Source organism: Arvicanthis niloticus, chromosome 14, assembly GCF_011762505.2.
Source record: "Arvicanthis niloticus isolate mArvNil1 chromosome 14, mArvNil1.pat.X, whole genome shotgun sequence".
Lineage (NCBI taxonomy): Eukaryota > Metazoa > Chordata > Mammalia > Rodentia > Muridae > Arvicanthis > Arvicanthis niloticus.
The window spans coordinates 65292368-65310218 of record NC_047671.1 but is presented as its reverse complement, the minus strand read 5'-3'; the positions used below and the strand labels follow the sequence as shown (position 1 = coordinate 65310218).

Here is a 17851-nt window from a genome sequence, read left to right as displayed (position 1 = left end):
GTCTCTAAGGGGTGTGAGACTTTGGTTAGATGACATGTCTTAGGAAGCCTGTGTTTCTTGACACTCTACTCTGCAACTCCTGCTCTTACTCTAGGATGGAAATAACACACCTTTGCTAGCTGACCAACGAGAGAGCTTAAGAAAAGAAAGCAAATCACGTCACCATGTCATACTCTTTACTTAAATCCTTTAGAGATCCTTCTGAGGAATCCTCAATTTCATAGCAGTGGCCGCTCAGCCCCAGGAGAAGCGAGTGATGTGGAGAAGCTGCTGATGGTCACACCTCCTGAGACTTCACAGTCTAAATCTACGTCACACACTTGGTGGTGGTGGTGACGGGGCCATAGCCTGTGGGAAGGATTATACTGCCTGGAACTGTGGTGATCACTAAAGAGACTTTCGATTCTTCTGAGTTCTTTGTTTCCACACTGACAACAATTCAGAAAATAAATATGCTGCTGGTGTGATCTAAAATTGGGCTCACCTTCATTGTGAGCGTTCCTCTCTAAAAGAGCCACATTCAGGACAACTTTGGCAACCCGAAGAAAGGAGTTTTGTAACTATGCTGCCTTGAACTTTGTAACCTTGCCTTCCCTGCATGCTCTCTGCCCTGCATTTCACATTTCTTCCCACACTCTCCCTCCCAGATAACAAAATCATTGCAGCTTTAAGAAATCTTATTTATAAAGAGTCTTTTATACAAAGAGTTCATAACCCTGCCACATAGCCATAAGTGGGTATTTTCAGCCAGACAGAAATGCAAGTTTTATCGTATCGAAATGCAATGAATGAGTCTCTACTGGATCGGCTACCGAAGGCCAACTTGCAGTCTAAATCCCCATTCTTAAATGTGGTGTCTCATTGTTGCCTTTGTCTCACTGTCGTTGGATAACAGGGATCTAAGTCCCACCCTTCTGGGAGAAGGTCTCCAATATTCAAGCCCCAGACAAAGGCAACTAAGAGAGGAAGCTGCAGTCACTCAGCTGGAGGCAAGAAAGACAAGTGGTTCTGAAAAGAAGCCATTTGTTTAAGACCTGGGTGCCACTGGGGCCTTGTATAAAGAAAGAGTTTTCTGAGAAAGGAGTACAATACACGATATATACCACTGCATAACATGTAACCTTCTTGTCAGTGTGACGTCACATAGACAGCACTTAGTGCCCGCCTGAGACAAGACTTCCTCCACTAGGGTACCATAATTATCTTTATTAGCCTGCCCGTCACTGAGAGTTCCAATGGACATAGGAGAAAAAAATACATCTTGGCTTAGAAGATTTCATGTAAAAACAACCTACCTGAGATGCAAGACAACTAGCTTCAGAATTATCACAACAACATACTAATTTACTTGTCATTTCAATTAATGAATGAAAGCCCAGGTAGGGCTTGCTTACAAAGTATTCCTCAAAAGTTGTAATTAAAATGAATTAAATGCCAAATGTTCTAGAGACTTCGCTAATTAGTGGAATCTTGAATTGGAGGCTATTGTAGAGCACTTAGCTTGATGCAAATTATCTCTACCATGCATTATCCTTTTCCTGGCTGGATACTGAAAACCAGGGCCTCATGCACACTAAGCAAGCATTTCATCACTGAGCTTTTCAAATCTGCAGGCCCCAGCTTCATTTTAACGGTTTTCAATATTTCCACTTGAATATTATGCATCTGGTGTCTTTAAGAAAATCTGTCATTTAGTGGCTTCTCTAGCATTAACGTAGTTTTCTTTAAAAATTAAAAAAAATAGTATCATTTGTGTGTGTGGAGTGTGTGTGGAGTATGTGTGGTGTGTGTGGTGTGTGTGGTGTGTGTGGTGTGTGTGGAGTATGTGTAGTGTGTAGAGTGTGTGTGGTGTGTGTGGAGTGTGTGTGGTGTGTGTGGAGTGTGTGTGGTATGTGTGGAGTGTGTGTGGTATGTGTGGAGTGTGTGTGGTGTGTGTGGAGTGTGTGTGGAGTGTGTGTGGAGTGTGTGTGGTGTGTGTGGAGTGTGTGTGGTGTGTGTGGAGTGTGTGTGGAGTGTGTGTGGTGTGTGTGGTGTGTGTGGAGTATGTGTGGTGTGTGTGGAGTGTGTGTGGTGTGTGTGTGGAGTGTGTGGTGTGTGTGGAGTGTGTGGAGAGTGAGTGGTGTGTGTGGAGTATGAGTGGAGTGTGTGTGGAGTATGTGTGGTGTGTGTGGTGTGTGTGGAGTATGAATGGTGTGTGTGGAGTGTGTGTGGTGTGTGTGGAGTGTGTGTGGAGTGTGTGTGGAGTGTGTGTGGTGTGTGTGGAGTGTGTGTGGTGTGTGTGGATTGTGTGGAGTGTGTGGTGTGTGTGGAGTGTGTGGAGTGTGAGTGGTGTGTGTGGAGTATGAGTGGAGTGTGTGTGGAGTATGTGTGGTGTGTGTGGTGTGTGTGGAGTATGAGTGGTGTGTGTGGAGTGTGTGTGGTGTGTGTGGAGTGTGTGTGGAGTGTGTGTGGTGTGTGTGGAAATTGTGGGACACTTCATGAAAGTGTCAGTTCTGTCTTTTTACCATGAGCTCTGGGATTAGAACTCAGACTGCCAGCGTTACATGTGAAGCGCTGTCAGCCATAGCACTGGCCCCAATATCTGAGAAAGGGAAAAAAGGCAAAGATAAAATTAAAAAAAAAAAAATTGAGCTTGAATCATTTCTCATGATCACTTCCTTTAGTTTACAAACCAACATTTTTACAAAGCTTTCTTAACCTGAGTAGTAAAAAATAAATCCCAATTCTACTGGGGGCCTGGGGGTTGGTGGTACTCAGAGTTATAAGAGCTGGTAACACTACAGCCTGGCTTGGTGAAGGGAGACAACACCTCAGCTTTGAACAGCCACGCAGGCAGGGCTGGGAATATTAGTTCCTTGAAACTTGTTCACAGGCACATTCTTCATACTCCTTAACTCCCCCTTGAAATGACACTCGCTACTGGGATCTTCAGAGTAGCAGGAGACAGCGCAGGTTCTTACTGTTTGGTTTATGACATCGCATGTTTGTGATGACTCCATTGCTAGGTGATTATGACGCATACCCTGTCAGTGGGTACTCTTAAAGGCAGGTTAAAAATCAAATGTGTTATTGTATGAGGGAGAGCAGGTCCTCTGGAGGTTGAACTGCCTCTCTCTCTGGATTTGGCTGTGGAGATGCACATGCCATGTTCAACTGCCTGGCCCTTTGGAGGGCTTGCTACCTCTCTTCATCTACGAGCCAAGGAAGGATGGGATGAGGCATAAAGCTGGAGCTTTCAGCTCACCCTCCAAGTCTCGTTGTGCTGTGCTTCACTATGGAGCCTCATTAATCCCACCCTCTAATGATAAGTGACTTCATTCTTCATCCTATAGCTCCTCAAACCCTGCCTCTCAGCAGCTGCAAGGGCATCCAGCCCGTCTGAAAGGTTAACATTACTTCCTATCTGGCTATAAGCTGGAATCCATCCTATATTCAATTATTGCTACTCTTTATTTTGAATGTTCCCTAAGTGCTAAGAAGATGTGCCAAGTCCTTTGTATAACACAATAACACCGTGAAGAACTTAGCATCCCCACAGGAGCTGACTAGGAAGGCTCGTTATTTCTCCCAAGTGTGAAGCTGCTAAGCCGAGTGAGGATGCTGGTCCATGTGGGTCTCTCTGGCATGACGACTTCTAATGACCTATACAGTTGTGTGGACATCGGTGTTCTCCTAACTATCCTGTGGTGTGGAGATGGGTGCTCTCCTGACTATCCTGTAGTACGGACATTGGTGCTCTTCTAACTATCCTATGGTGTGGACATTGGTGCTCTCCTAATTATCCTATGGTGTGGATAGGTGGTCTCCTATCCTGTGGTGTGAACATCAGTACTCTAACTACCTTGTGGTGTGGACATCGGTGTTCTAACTATCCTATGGTGTAAACATTGGTGCTCTCCTGAGCTCCACTAGGAGAGAATGACTCCAAGGACCTAGATAGATTTCATCTTCCCACTGTATGCTCAGCTGGCTGAGAGCAACTCAGAAACTAACCTACAGCTGAAATTGGTCTCTTAAAGTACCTGCTGTAATGGGGGCCAGCTGTCAATGCATCCTTTGAGTCTCATGGTGGTGGACTCCATTTTGGAGCTTATTAATGATGGACTGCCCACCTTCATGATGAGGGATTTCAGTCGTCTTCTTACACATCAGCCTCAAACCTCGCCTCTTAGCAGCTGCAAGAGCATCCTTTCGGTCAGAAAGCCTGACAAACTCAGGACCACTGCAGTAAAACTGGGAGAAATCAGTGGCTTCAGTCTAGAGCTCACTCTAGGTATTCCTTTCACCAGCAGCCAGTCAGAGATGACTGTAGACAGAAGATGTCGGTCCCAGACAGGACGCTGCTGCCTAAATGGCTTCAGAAGGATGAGACTTGGTGATGTCATATAAGTGTACACTGCACACTGAGCATGCGCTCTCTCTCTACATAAGGTCACTGTCATATGAGTGTACACTGCACACTGAGCATGCACTCTCTCCCTCTACATAAGGTCACTGTCATATGAGTGTACACTGCACACTGAGCATGTGCACGCTATCTCTCTCTACATAAGGTCACTGTCATATGAGTGTACACTGCACACTGAGTATTCACTCTTTGTCTCACCCTGCTTTTCTCACTCTTGGTAGTCTTCTTGGACCCCCTAAATAGTTCTACTTTTATTTTGATCTCTGTCTCTCTGTCTCTCTGTCTCTCTGTCTCTCTGTCTCTCTGTCTCTCTCTCTCTCTCTCTCTCACACACACACACACACACACACACAGACACTCTTGCAGTTTATAGAAAACTTGAAAACCTTAAATGGCAGAAAACATATGCTCCCTCAGTCTGATAATTTCCAGTTATGTTCATTTCCCTGCAAATGGCCCTGCACTTCTGATAACCATTTGAGGTGGAGAGGGGGAAGGGAGGAGTGGGACCATAGACAGAGACAGGAGGAGACAGGAGTTTTTGAAGACTCTCACTTGCCAAGTGCTTGAGTAAATGCTTTAGAAATCTTAGGGGGCAGGAGCAATAGCTCAGCAGTTAAGAGCTCTGGCTGCTCCTCCACAGGACCAGGGTTCAATTCCAAGCATCTACATGACAGTCTTTACAACTGTCTGTGACTCTAGTTGTAGGGTATCTGATACCGGCACACAGACATGAATGAAGGCAAAACATCGACATACATAAAATAAAATTAAGTAAATTATTAAAAAAAAGAAATATTAGCTAGCAGCCAGGAGTTAAAAATGAAGAAGAGAGGCAGTATTCTAAAATGAAGACTGTTCATTATAAACATATGGATCAAAGAATAATCGATTTAAGAGGAATTGTTACATTATCATGATACAAGGATCCTTGCAAAAGTTATCAAAAATTGCATGTACATGTGCCATGATTCAAGTGTGGGGGTCAGACAACTCACAGGTATTGACTGTTCCCTCTTACCATGTGGGTGGGACTCAGCTATGGAGATCACACTGTCTGGCTTGGTGACAAGCACATCTAGCCTGCCCTCCTGGCAAACTCTGAAAGTGACAAGGGCCTGCCAGTGAGCTTGGCTTACTTCTAGCTTAGGCTGTGAGGCAACAGTCCTAAGGAATGAAAGTGGCAAATCCCTTCTTCCCTAGATGTCTCCTGTTTGCTTTTCCCTGAGACATTCCTGTCAAGAGGAGTACTCTCCTATTCCAGAGAGGTGAGCCGTAGCAAGTTGTTAAAACGCCCTGAGAAGCCATCTTTACATAGGTGATATCATTGCAGTATAATTATAAGCGGCCATGACTATTGAAGGAGAAAGAATTGCACGTACTCAAAGAAACAAAGACCATCAGAATCCACAGTGCAACAATGTCACAACTTAGCAGCTATGGGCAGAAGTCTGAAGGCACCACAGTGCAGCACCGGATGTACCATGAGACCCCTCCATCACTACACTCAAAGCCAACTTGCTTCCTTTCTGTGGTACACACTCTTCCTTTGACTGTTTTGCTGTTCTAGAAGTTCCTGGTGGGGACAGTCAACTCTCCAGATAAGAGTTCTGCTGGTTTTGGTTATGGTTTGAATGAGACACGTCTCTCGGAGGAACATGTGTTTGAACATCTGGTCCCCAGCTGGTGGTGCTGTTGTGGGATGTGACTGAACCTTTAGGAGATGGGGCTTAGTTGGAAGATGCTGATAACTGGAGGCGGGTCCTTCCTGTCTCTCTTTTCACCACATTAGGATTGGGTGGGATGACTGCTGGACACAAGGCTGTCATTCTCAGCACTCTAACTACCCAAGGCTGGACCGTGGTTAACTCTATGAGAGCACTTGCATTTATGACCTGTTAAAGCTCCTGTTTGAAAATCAGAAGCTGAAGCCACATCTAACAGTCATGACATTCTCTGGTTCCCCTGCCCCCCCCACACACTAAAAATGGAAAATTCATTTCATGGTCACAGAACCAATAAAAATGGCTTCATTTAAACTATCCAGGTTTTCCTTTAAAAGTAATGATTTTCAGGTGTTTATAACACATCCTTTATGTTTATAGTATTTTATAAACTCTGGGCATGCTGAGAGTCTCTTGTGTCATGAGAAATCACTGTGTAGACTGGAGGCCTAGGTCTTTATGGCATTTGCTTTTGGTTTCAGTTTAAGTCTGATGTTTCTCTTTTAGAACTAAGGTCAGGATGGAATGGCAGCATAGTCATTGTCTTTTAAAAGTTATTATTAAGTACCATTATGGTAGAATGTTTGTCATTATAAAAATGCTGCAAAGTCTTATGCAAATGACTTAACACAGATTGATGAAACAAAAATTAGAGTTTAAAAATTGTGTGCATCAGGCTGGAGAGATGGCTTGGCGGTTAGGAGCACTGACTGCTCTCCCAGAGAACCCCAGTTCAATTCCCAGCAACCACACGGTAGCTCACAACCATCTGTAATGGGATCTGATGCCCTCTTCTGGTGTGTCTGAAGACAGTGGCAGCGTACTCACATACATAAAAGAAATTAATAAATCTTAAAAAAAATGTGTACATCAACGAAAACCGTCTTGTTAGCTACCCTACCCTGTTTACAAACTCTGAGTGACCTCAGATTAGTCACATTACAAGGAACTCTGAGAAAAGTCAGCTGCAGTACCCACCAGAGTCACAATGCAATCTTACAAACTCATATTCTTGACAAAAGACCCCAGGATCCCACTGAACCTCATGGATATGCCAATGGCTCCCAAGGTTCCTCTTCATGAATATTTATGAAAAGTCTGCATATATCAGATATGAAGAAATTTTGAAATAACCGAAGTTGATCACAAAATCTAAATGATTTCGGGCAACACACTGAAACATAAAACAAAACAATACAAAAATAATACCTCCCCCCCAAAGAAAACCCCACCTCTCAGTCTTCCTTAGTAGGCAAGGCTTCAGTCATACTCATGAGGGAATTCCTAGTATGGGCATTCCTGTTCATCTCTTACCAGCTACAAAGCAGCAACAATAATAAAAACCAAACAACATTAGTTTCCAACCTCTAGATTGCATAAGTGACCCCAGGTATGATCACCTTGACAAACACACCAGTCAGTCAACAAACATGAAAGCCACTGCAAGCCAGGCAGGTGGAAGTTCAACAGGAAAGACTCAGGTAGTGTTCCTGATAAAGATTAAGGTTGATCATGACATCACATCAAACACACTGTTGAGTTCTGACATCACTAAAGGTGTCCAGTGCTTGCCAGGAAGCACTGGTTACTGCTGTACTGCTGTACACTGCTGTACTGGTTACTTATTTATATTTTGAAAACCCCCAGGGGACCTGTGACATGAATGTAAGGTCTGAGGATCTCCAGACATCAAGAATTCTGCAAAGTCTAGGATCTCTTATTAAGTAGAGATATTTCTCTGCACATGTGCCTGAAGTCTTTGGAAGGTTCTGTAAGAAACAAAGCACAGTCCAGTCCTGCAGCATCTGGGAAGTCAAAATGGGGGGTGGGGTGGGTGGGCCCTGTCCTGGGAAACATTTGTAGCATCAAGGACCCTTTGTGGATAGCCAATCAGATGTCTGGAGTGATTCATTGTCAGTTCTCGGCCTGTCCACTTCCTGGCTCCAGCCTTTTGGATTGTCCTTAATGCACCCTACCCAACCTCTCCAAGCAACTCCACAAAACCTAACGTGTGTGCTTAGGCCACCCCATGATGCACATCCTTACTCTGGAATCCTTCCTCCTCCACTCTGCTCTTCTAACTCATGCATATTCTCTGACCTCATTTAAATGTCATTATTTCCATTAGAGCATCTCTCATGTACCTTACACTAGAAGTTTCTCTGTGTGCTCTAAATTGCCAAACACATTATCTGTCTCTTCTACTGCTCCTCATCTTTAACCTGGGCATCTCTTTTCATGTTATCTTCTACAGAAAACTGAACAGTATCAGCTCCACAGTCCTGGTCTTCCTGATGTTTGTCTTTCTAGCAGCTGTCCCATGACTTCATAGGTTTGAAAGCAGATTTCTATAGTTCTAGGGTCTCAGTGAGACATCCAAAGACCAGCTAATGGGGAAAGTGAGTGTGTGTGTGTGTGTGTGTGTGTGTGTGTGTAGGCCAAAAAGAACATTGGATTCCCTGGAGCTGGAGTTACAGGCACTTGTAAGCTGTCTGACATTGACAATGGTGCTGGGAACTGAACTTGGGTCCTCTGCAAGAGCAGAGAGAACCTCTTAACCTCTATGTGTTCTCTCTTGTATATAACAAATTCTCCTAGAGATAAAGTAAACCAAACCAAATCAAACACTCTGAAAAAACCCACTGTAAAGACATTGTCAAATGCATGCAGTCATTATTGGTGCCTCTGTGGCTTTTGTCCCTCCAGACTGAAAGGGGTGCAAAGGTCAACAGAGCAGCAAAGGTACAGACAGAGATGGCTCTCAAACAGAGACGGCAGTTGGAAGAAAGGACCTTCCTCTTATTTGTACTGACTTTTATTTTTTTGGGGGGATGCTGGGGATTAAACCCTGGACCACATGCATGCTAAGAAGAGGTCCAGTACCGAAGTTACAACCTCAGCCCTTGGACCATCTTTTTACACTAAAACCTGACAGACCTGTCATCAAGCTCTGACCTACAGTCTGGAGAGAGAGAGAGAGAGAGAGAGAGAGAGAGAGAGAGAGAGAGAGAGAGAGAGAGAGAATATACCACACAGCACATGGTTCTGTGGCATGTGCATATGTGAGACCACCCCCATATTCTGGTCTCAGTATATCTTGAGGGACATAGGAGAGTTACTGGAGGCACTGAGGCCTCTTGTTGATCTTGCTCCCTGTCTTAAGCACAGAGGATTAATTCCCTCAGGTCTGCACTAGTCTCTACCTTGTTTTACAAGTGAACCATCCAGTTTCTCTTGCTTACTCTCTTTCCTCCTCTCTCCACTCCCACTTTGCCAGTGAATACTGGTGGTCTACCTACAGGCCATCTTCTGAAGCTCATCGCTTCTGGCCACTCATCACTGACAGGGGCTACAGTTTAGACACTGTCACTCAGACCCCTGTCATGACTGCCCCTTTCCTGGCTACCTAGCATCTGCTGTCTCTTTCCTGTAACTTGTTTTCTAGACAACAGCAAATCAAGTTTAAAGATCCCCTGTTAGACACTCTCAGAGTTCTTCACCCAGCGTAGTACAGCTCTCACTTACTTAACTGAAATAACTGGGTTAGCACCCATACTTCATTCCAAATTAAATAATTTATTCATTCTGATGGGCTTTAACTGGAAAGTGTTTTTGTTTTTTAAGAAAATAAGTGAGACGACGCCTGGGCAGAGACAGAAAGACTGGCACACCATTCACACACAGAAGTGACTTACAGCTTCAGATTTGGGAGGCACTGGAGGTGGAGGTAGGGTGATTTCTGACGACTTCATTGTGGCTCCCAGGGTCACAGGGGTGGGAGGAGAAGAGGGTGCACATGTGGACCGCATGGAACCTCTCAAGGTGTCGCACCTGCTCTTCTCACTGAGCGAGCGAGCAAGCGGCTGGCGGCTGGGCTTGCCTTCCTCCAGCCACAACTCTTCATAGGGAATTTCTGTCTTCCCCGGGATGCCCACAGACTCCTCATTAGCTTCTGGGAAAAGGTAGTCGCTCCCACTATCACCAGAATCTTGATAAGGAAGGATATCATGAGGAAAAGGGGTCCACTCTCCCCCGAGGTCCCTGCAGCCATGGAGATTCACCTCACTATTGCCATGGAGATTGTTGCCATACACACAGACTGAGAGTCGGTGGAAGGACTGCGTGAGCTCATCACGGGCATAGCTGAGGGAATTGGGTAAGTGGTTGTGGCCAGAGCAACGGCCCTTTTTGGGGCTCTTGCAGTCTTCATTCCAGTCCGTTTTCACATCGCGAACAGCCCGTGAATACTCATCGATGTCAAACTGCTCTTGGCAGATACCAAGCCAGTGATGGACTAGCGCTTCTGGCCACATGTCTCCCTTCACCAGGTGTTCCGGGAGGCTGAACTTGGGGACGGTCAAGTGCAAAGGGAAGTGCATGGGGAGGACCTTGTTGTTACGCAGCACACAACAAACCACCACTGTCTTGGTCTGGATGTTCACAAACTTGTAGCGGTGTCCCTCTCTAATGAAGTGGAGGTCATAGGGATTTCTGGGAGGGGGACTGGGCACTGTCACATTCACGGGGAGCCGAGTCTTCTCCACGATATTTCGGATGGTGTGTTCCCCTTCCTGCATCTGAAGCTCCAGGGGACTTCGGGTGCTGAATCTGCCCTTGCACTGGAATGGAAGGCTGATGCTTTCATTGGTCCGGTGATTCATACAAATGAGACACGGCATTTTGCCTTTCCCCAGCTTGCTGATGGAATTGAGCTTCCCAATCTTTTTGAAGATGGTGTTGAGACGTGACTTCTCCTTGAAGGTCTTTGCATAAAGGATCTCTGCCTGTCCCATTAAGGTGAGTTCATCCCCAGTACACAGGGTGATGTTGTAAACTTCAGTGTCTTCATTGCATTCACCCGATGCAACCTAGGACATGATAAACCGAATTCCACATTAGTGACGTAAACACACACGCCAATGCTTCGCTTCCCGCTATCGCTAAACGTGGATGATTCATTTCTATGTATGTGGCTAACAACAGCTGCGTTCTCCTATTTGACATACACATTATACATTAGAGAGGAACTTGGGTGAATGCTGTTGAAAGATTTCTTGTTTTAAAGTAACTTTTTACTCTTTGACAGTTGCATACATGTCCATAAGGCATTTTTATCAGAACGGCCGGCGTTTTCCTCAGTCCCTCTCACTCTCTCCCTTCTTTCCCAGTGTGTTCCCTTCTGCTTCCTTATCTTCTTAACTTTTTAAGTAACTCACTGAGTTAATTGGGCTTGCTTGCATGTGAATGTTGTGGGGTTATTTACCGGATCATGGAGGACTTACCAGCAGTGGCCATACCTCTAAAGAAAGATGGTTCCCCTCCTCCAGCAGCCATTAACTACCAATAGCTCCTCAGCTAAGAAACGATTTCCCAGTTCAGAAGTTCAACGTCACTCGAGTTGGGAGCTGCTGGTATAGTTACCAACACTGCAGTCCAGCATGTGGATGGCTTAATTTACTACTAAATTTACTTAGCTGAATTCTCTTTGGTGGATTATGTGACATAGGGATTAAGCCTATTTTGAAAGCCAATGTAGTGTCTAGTACACTCTCTAAGTCCTATGCCATTTGTAGTCGATTTGAAATGCCATCTTTCTTATGTATTAACATTAAAAAAACAAGTATTTAAAGATCTTTGTAAACATTTCTATTTTAAGGACAAATATCATAGCTCTCTGACCCACCATACTTATACTGTTTAACTTTCTATATCTTTATAATCACTTTATATTTGATAACAAATCTCTTTTTACTCTGATTCAAAATCCCCACTGAAGCTTTCAATTAACCAACCCCTTTTCCTGGATCAAGAGAGCAAGCAGTCCTCATTTCAGTAGTTGTGGTTCTGGGGTGGAGTGTGTGTGTGTTTATGCACACACACTGCTGTTGTTTTGCTAAATGATCAGGGTGTCAAGCTTCCCTCCAAATGATTATGTTTGTACCTGTAGAGCAGTGCTGCTGTCAGCCTTGGCCAGGGAAGTCTCTGGTTAATGGGCAATAGTTACTGTAGAGATACCTAACTTGTCAGAGTTCTGAGAACCAGTAACCCTAAATGGGGCATCTATATCACTTCACCCAATGCTCCGAACACTGTAGAAGAGCAAGGTGGAGAGACTGTGAGAACCAGAGGTGGGGAGACCATGATCTGGTTCTTATATCCATGAGCATACAACAACAGTGGCCACCTGCACAAGACCCGTTCAAGATGGACCCCATCACCCTTCATCAGGGATGAAGGAGGGGTATAGATGGCCTTATCCTTCTCTGAGGAGCAGAGAAAAGATTGCAGGGGGAGAGGGGTAGTCCTCAGTGGTGAAGCCACTGGAAAGTTGCCTTTGCTCAAGTAAATAGCATCACCTGTGCTCATGCAGGCAACATTAATTAAATGCAGTAGATCAAAACCACAAAGTAGAAGAGAGACTCGTCACAAAGAAAGAGTACAGTGGGAGGGAGACAAGAAAGGGTGATGCAGAGATATCATCAAAGTACATTACATATATGCATACAATTATTAATGAAAGAAGAAAGTGGACCACGAGTACCCAGGGAGGTTCAGTACAGCCAGGGCCAAAGGAGGAGAATATAACCCAGGCCCAGCTGCTCCAGCCACTGCAGATGCCACTGTTTTCTTCTAGGGGAAAGTCAGCAGGCTGTTTCAATTGTCACTCTACACACCTATGATCCAAGAGATATGACTTCTACTGTGATAGCCATTCCAAATGCCCACGTGGGCCTATGACTGCTCACAGAGGATGCTGAGGAGACACTGGTCTGTCACTGGTAGGACAGTGCAGAAATGTTGTGGTTAGTAAACAGAAGGCTGTGTACATGTGTGACTGGATATACAGACAGCCTTCCTCTCAGTCTCCAGGGTCAGTTAAGGAGACCCCCCTCTTTTCCATTGCCTCCCCACCTACATTGGCCTTGTGTTTAGGTCCAGATCTTGAGAATCGTTTTTTTTTTTTTTTTGGGGGGGGGTTTCATTGCTTACTGTGGTACTTTATCATGGGCAGACAAAACTAAGCTTGTGACAGAATAAATGGACATCTCTCGGTGCCTGTCATCCTAGAGAACAGATAGGAAGCAGAGACTGCAAAGACCTGAAGCAGGCTGAGGGAAGTGCCAAGATGGCAAGAAGCAAAGGATGGTGAGAGCTACAAAGGCAGAAGAGCTGTAGGAAACAACTGGCCACAGCAGCTGGGAACACTAAGTAGCCACTGTAAGTTGAGCATCAGGAGTGGCTGCCTAGTGTGAGCTCCTAGCATGAGCTGCTGGTTGCAGGTCTGTTGATACTCAAAACACCAAGGGAGATCCAAGTTGCCTATCTGTGATGTCTACCCAACAGAGCAGAAGAACCTCTGCTGACTGGTACCACGAGTCCACTAAGGTTAAATGAACTGGCTTAGAGGATGCATTCAGCATATATAGAATATATATGAATATATAAAGGAGTATTTACAATACTCTTTGTGCTTAAAACAAATGGTGTTTATATCCTCTGCTTATTCACTTATTTATTTATTGTTGTTAGAAAAGAAGAAATATACAGAAAACCCCAGAAAACAGTGAAATGAGTTAATTTTCAGGATGTGTAGGGGGATAGGGCAGAGGGAAGAGGTGGAAAGTGACCTTTGCCTGGGCCTTGCTGACCTTTGACCTTTAGACCCCACACAGTCAAACAAACTAATGAATACTGTTTCCTTCAGAAGATTCTGTTCCTTATAGCAGAGATGTGAACAGAATCTGAAGGAGTTGACTTTATGTGCACGGCAGGAAAGAATAAACACACGTGTGAGCGGTTAGGAGTTAGAGTTTTGAGTCAGTGAGATGGCTCAGTGGGCACTTGCTAGTAAGCCTGAGGAGCTGAGTTTGATCCCTGAGACCCGTGTGGTGGGAGGAGAGAAGTGACTCCTGCGTGTTATCTTCTGAACTCCACATGTGCACTGTGGTTAGCATGTCTGTACACACTTAAAACAACTTCCTGTGATAAACATGTAGAAAGCTACAGAGTTTAACTGTGGAAGAAAAGACAGAAATAAAATGGTGAGAAGCAGGAAAAGTAAAAGAGAACACCTTGTAGGCTGGTTTAGAATTGGAGCTATCAGAAGACATATAATCTATACACAAGCTAACAAAAGAACGCACAGACACACATTCACACAGACATATAGACACACATCCAGACACAGATAGATACACACACAGATACACACATAGACACACAGACACAGACACAACAAAGGCAAACTTGCACAGACACACACAGATATACACACACAAACATAGACACACAGACATACACAGAGGCACACACAGACAAAGACAGACAGACAGACAGACAGACAGACAGACACACACACACACACACACACACACACACACACACACACCCCTTATATCACAAACCAAGCACTCAACAGGAATCAGAGCTCTTTGAAAAAACTGTGTCTCCAGTGGAGCAGGAGAGGTGCAGGATGAGCATGGGACACTGTTTGCCAGGAAACCGTGCTTATAAGATGATGAGGATGATGTGTCAATACAACACAGGAGATGGCCAGACTTAGTTCACACTGACAAAAACCTTCAACAGTTTGAGAATCACAGTAGCTATAACAAATTACGGTCTACGGAATACTGAATACAAGTTTATACTGACAGCAAACCCCACAAACAAATGAAATAAGGGAATGGGGGAAAAGCCAACAAACTTGCAAGAACTGGGGAACTGGAAACCCCGACTACCATCGCCACCACAGCCATTTATGGGTGCTAAACTTAGAGAAGTCTGAATAAGAACAAGTCATTGGAGGTGCGGCTGCCAGTTAATGACATGGAGTGGGGGTGAAGGAGGAGGAGGCTGTTTCTCCAGAGGTGTAGCCACTGGCGAGCTGCGTACGAGCTGGTAAATACGCCAGCCATGCTCACGCAGGCAACTGTAATTAAGAACAGTGGGTCAGTAGCCAAACAACAAGAAATGAAAGCAAGAAGATGCTTGTCAGGAGGTTGAAGGGGCTGAGCCGGTGTGGGAGGGAGATAAGAGAGGGATGGCAGGGGGATGTGGTAATAATACACAGTAGACAGGTATGAAACTGTCAGAGTAAGCAAAAATACTTTGAAAAAAATCCAAACAAACCTGGTCATACGTATGGCCTTAAACAGCTTCCTCTAGAATAGTGGCTCTCAAACTGTTGGCAAACCTCTATCTCCAAGAATATTTACATTAAGATTCATAACTTAGCAAAATTACAGTTATGAAGTAGTAACAAAAACGGTTTTATGGTTGGGGTCACCACAACACAGAAACTGTATTAAAGGGTCGAAGCATTAGGAAGGCTGAGAACCACTGCTCTAGAGTGACTGACTAAGGAGGAAAAAGTGAACAATGCACTTGAGCAACCAGACCAACCTTGACTGAACAATCAGATTTAATAACAGCCCAGAGATTCGTGTCAATTCTGTACCCTGAGATACTTGTGATGTAATATTCCTGGAACCTAATCATGAACTATCAGGCACACCCAAACTGAGAAATAGTCTCCTATCTCTGCTCTGTCTGTTGTGTGTGTGTCTAACCCAGGGTATCATTCCTGGCAAGTGTTCCTCCACTGATCTATACCTCAGTAACTCACCTGAAATACCAACAAAGGCTGAAGGACCCTCTCCAAGTGAAATAAAGAGCAAACACCACCGTTGCTAATGGTTGCTGGCAGAGATTGTGTTATTACTGTGTGCCTGTAAACTTGCAAAATTAACTTACTTTTAAAGAAGATTTTGGTTTTTATTTATGTGTGTCTATACGGAGACGCAAGCACACATACATGGGTGTGTCTGCGAAGGCCAGAAGAGGGTGTTGCAGGAGTTACAGGTGCTGTCAGTCCTCCATATGCTGGGATGCTGGTAAACTGGGTCCTCTGGAAGAGCAGCGAGTGCTCCCAGCAGCTGACCATCCCTCCAGCCCTAACCTTAAGCTTCCCAGTTGATTCTCTCAGAGTTTTGAGATTCTATCTTACACAAATGATTAAAAAAAAATCATCTCCAACTTTTCGGTTGTCACCTGTTCTTTCTAATGACATGGTGGTTGGAGGAGTGAGATTTTCAGGCTGCTGAGTCTTTATAAGAATACCCTATGCACTTCAGTATAAACTATGAGGAAGATGCTGGGAGGAAGACACTGGCCTGAGATGTTCTTTACCACAGAAGCAATTCATTTTCCAATTCTGGTTTTCTAAAAATTCTATAGTGAAATTAATTTTTAAATCAACTGCTATTCAGCATCCAGTCATATGATCACATTTTTTTATTTCAATGCACTGCTTTATGATTCCAGCAATAGAGTTCCAAATTCTAAAATGACTACAAGCTTGAGATAGTTTCTACATCATTGTGGCGCACCTATGATGCACAGTTCTCTTCGCCAGCGTTTGCCATATGGTTCGTAAGTCAGTCCCAGGGGAGAAAGGCCCACAGTTTTATTAGTTTGTCTCTATCAGGTCTGGATATCAGGCTTCAGGTTTATCACAACTGGACTTTTTCTGTGCCAATAAAAAGTGTCTGGCGGAAGTGATGGATGAGGCTCACACTGTTTCCCAAGTAGAAAATGCCAGTGTGCATTTAGAGAGACTAGGCAGAGACAGCTCTGTAAATAACTTGTCATCATTACAAGTTGTCTCTATGTAATTTTAATCTCTGGAGTAAGCAATCTGTCAATCAACATTAGTACCATAAAAAACAAACAGCTCTGGGGTTTCCATGGTGAAGCAGATTTTTCCAGAGGAGTCATTTATGAACACCTGATGCCAACAAGCTTATTTTAATGGTGCTTTGTGTGGAAGTTTAAAGTCCACTTTGGGTGACTCACAGGATTATTATGTTTTAAAGATTTGTATCTGTTCCCTTTGTATTCAACTGCCCTAAGCGGATTTCCAGCTTCCAGGATGGAGTCGATAGGAATATTCATTTGAATCGTCAGAATAATTTCTGACTGTTCACGGAGCTGCACACAACAGAGTCCCTGTGACCAATTATCAATCTGCTAATGACGGATGTGACTGTGCCATGCCTGTGCTCATGTGTAGGTATATGTGTGTATGCCAACAGGTGTACATGTATGTGTGGTCATGCATTTCATGACCTGAGGTCAACTTTAGGTGTTGTTCCTTAGGAGGTCCCTATTTTTTTTTTTTTTTTTTTTTGGGTAGGCAGAGACTCTTATTGGTACCTGAGGCTCACCAGTAGACTATAGCCAGCAAGCTCCAGGGGTCCTTGTGTGTCTGTGTCTCCAGAGCTTGGAGTACAGCACGTGCCATCACATCTGGCTTTTTACATGAGCGCTAGGGACAAGTTCAGTTCCTCATTCTTGCTCAGCACACATGACTCACTGAGCCATCTCTCCAGCCTCAACATTCTTCTATAGGATCTGTAGCTTTAGGGCTTCGGTCATCCTATTTTCTTGACTTTGGTTTCAGGGACTGTCCACCATTCATTTGACTTTTTAACACACACACACACACACACACACACACACACACACACACACACACACGGCTTTTAATTTCAACTAGCATTTAGTTAAACATACAACCATGTATGCAGATCAAAGGTCAGCAAACCACAGTTCCAGCCCACTGTCTAATTTTATGAGGACATTGTCACACCCATTGTTTATGTCTAGTCTAGGCTGCTTTCTCCCGACAAAGGCAGCATCAAGTATGTGCAGCTAA

At 44.4% G+C, this 17851-nt stretch overlaps 1 protein-coding gene across 3 annotated transcripts in view; it reads right to left on the bottom strand.

Annotated features, from left to right (window-relative positions):
- Positions 1 to 17851, bottom strand: part of Garem1 (GRB2 associated regulator of MAPK1 subtype 1) — a 168468-nt gene that overhangs the window by 15030 nt on the left and 135587 nt on the right. For all 3 annotated transcript variants that reach the window (XM_076912939.1, XM_034517971.2, XM_076912940.1), the window contains one exon: positions 9828 to 11000. In XM_076912939.1, coding sequence (XP_076769054.1) covers positions 9828 to 11000 — 1173 coding nt within the window. The remainder of the gene's footprint in view (positions 1 to 9827; positions 11001 to 17851) is intronic.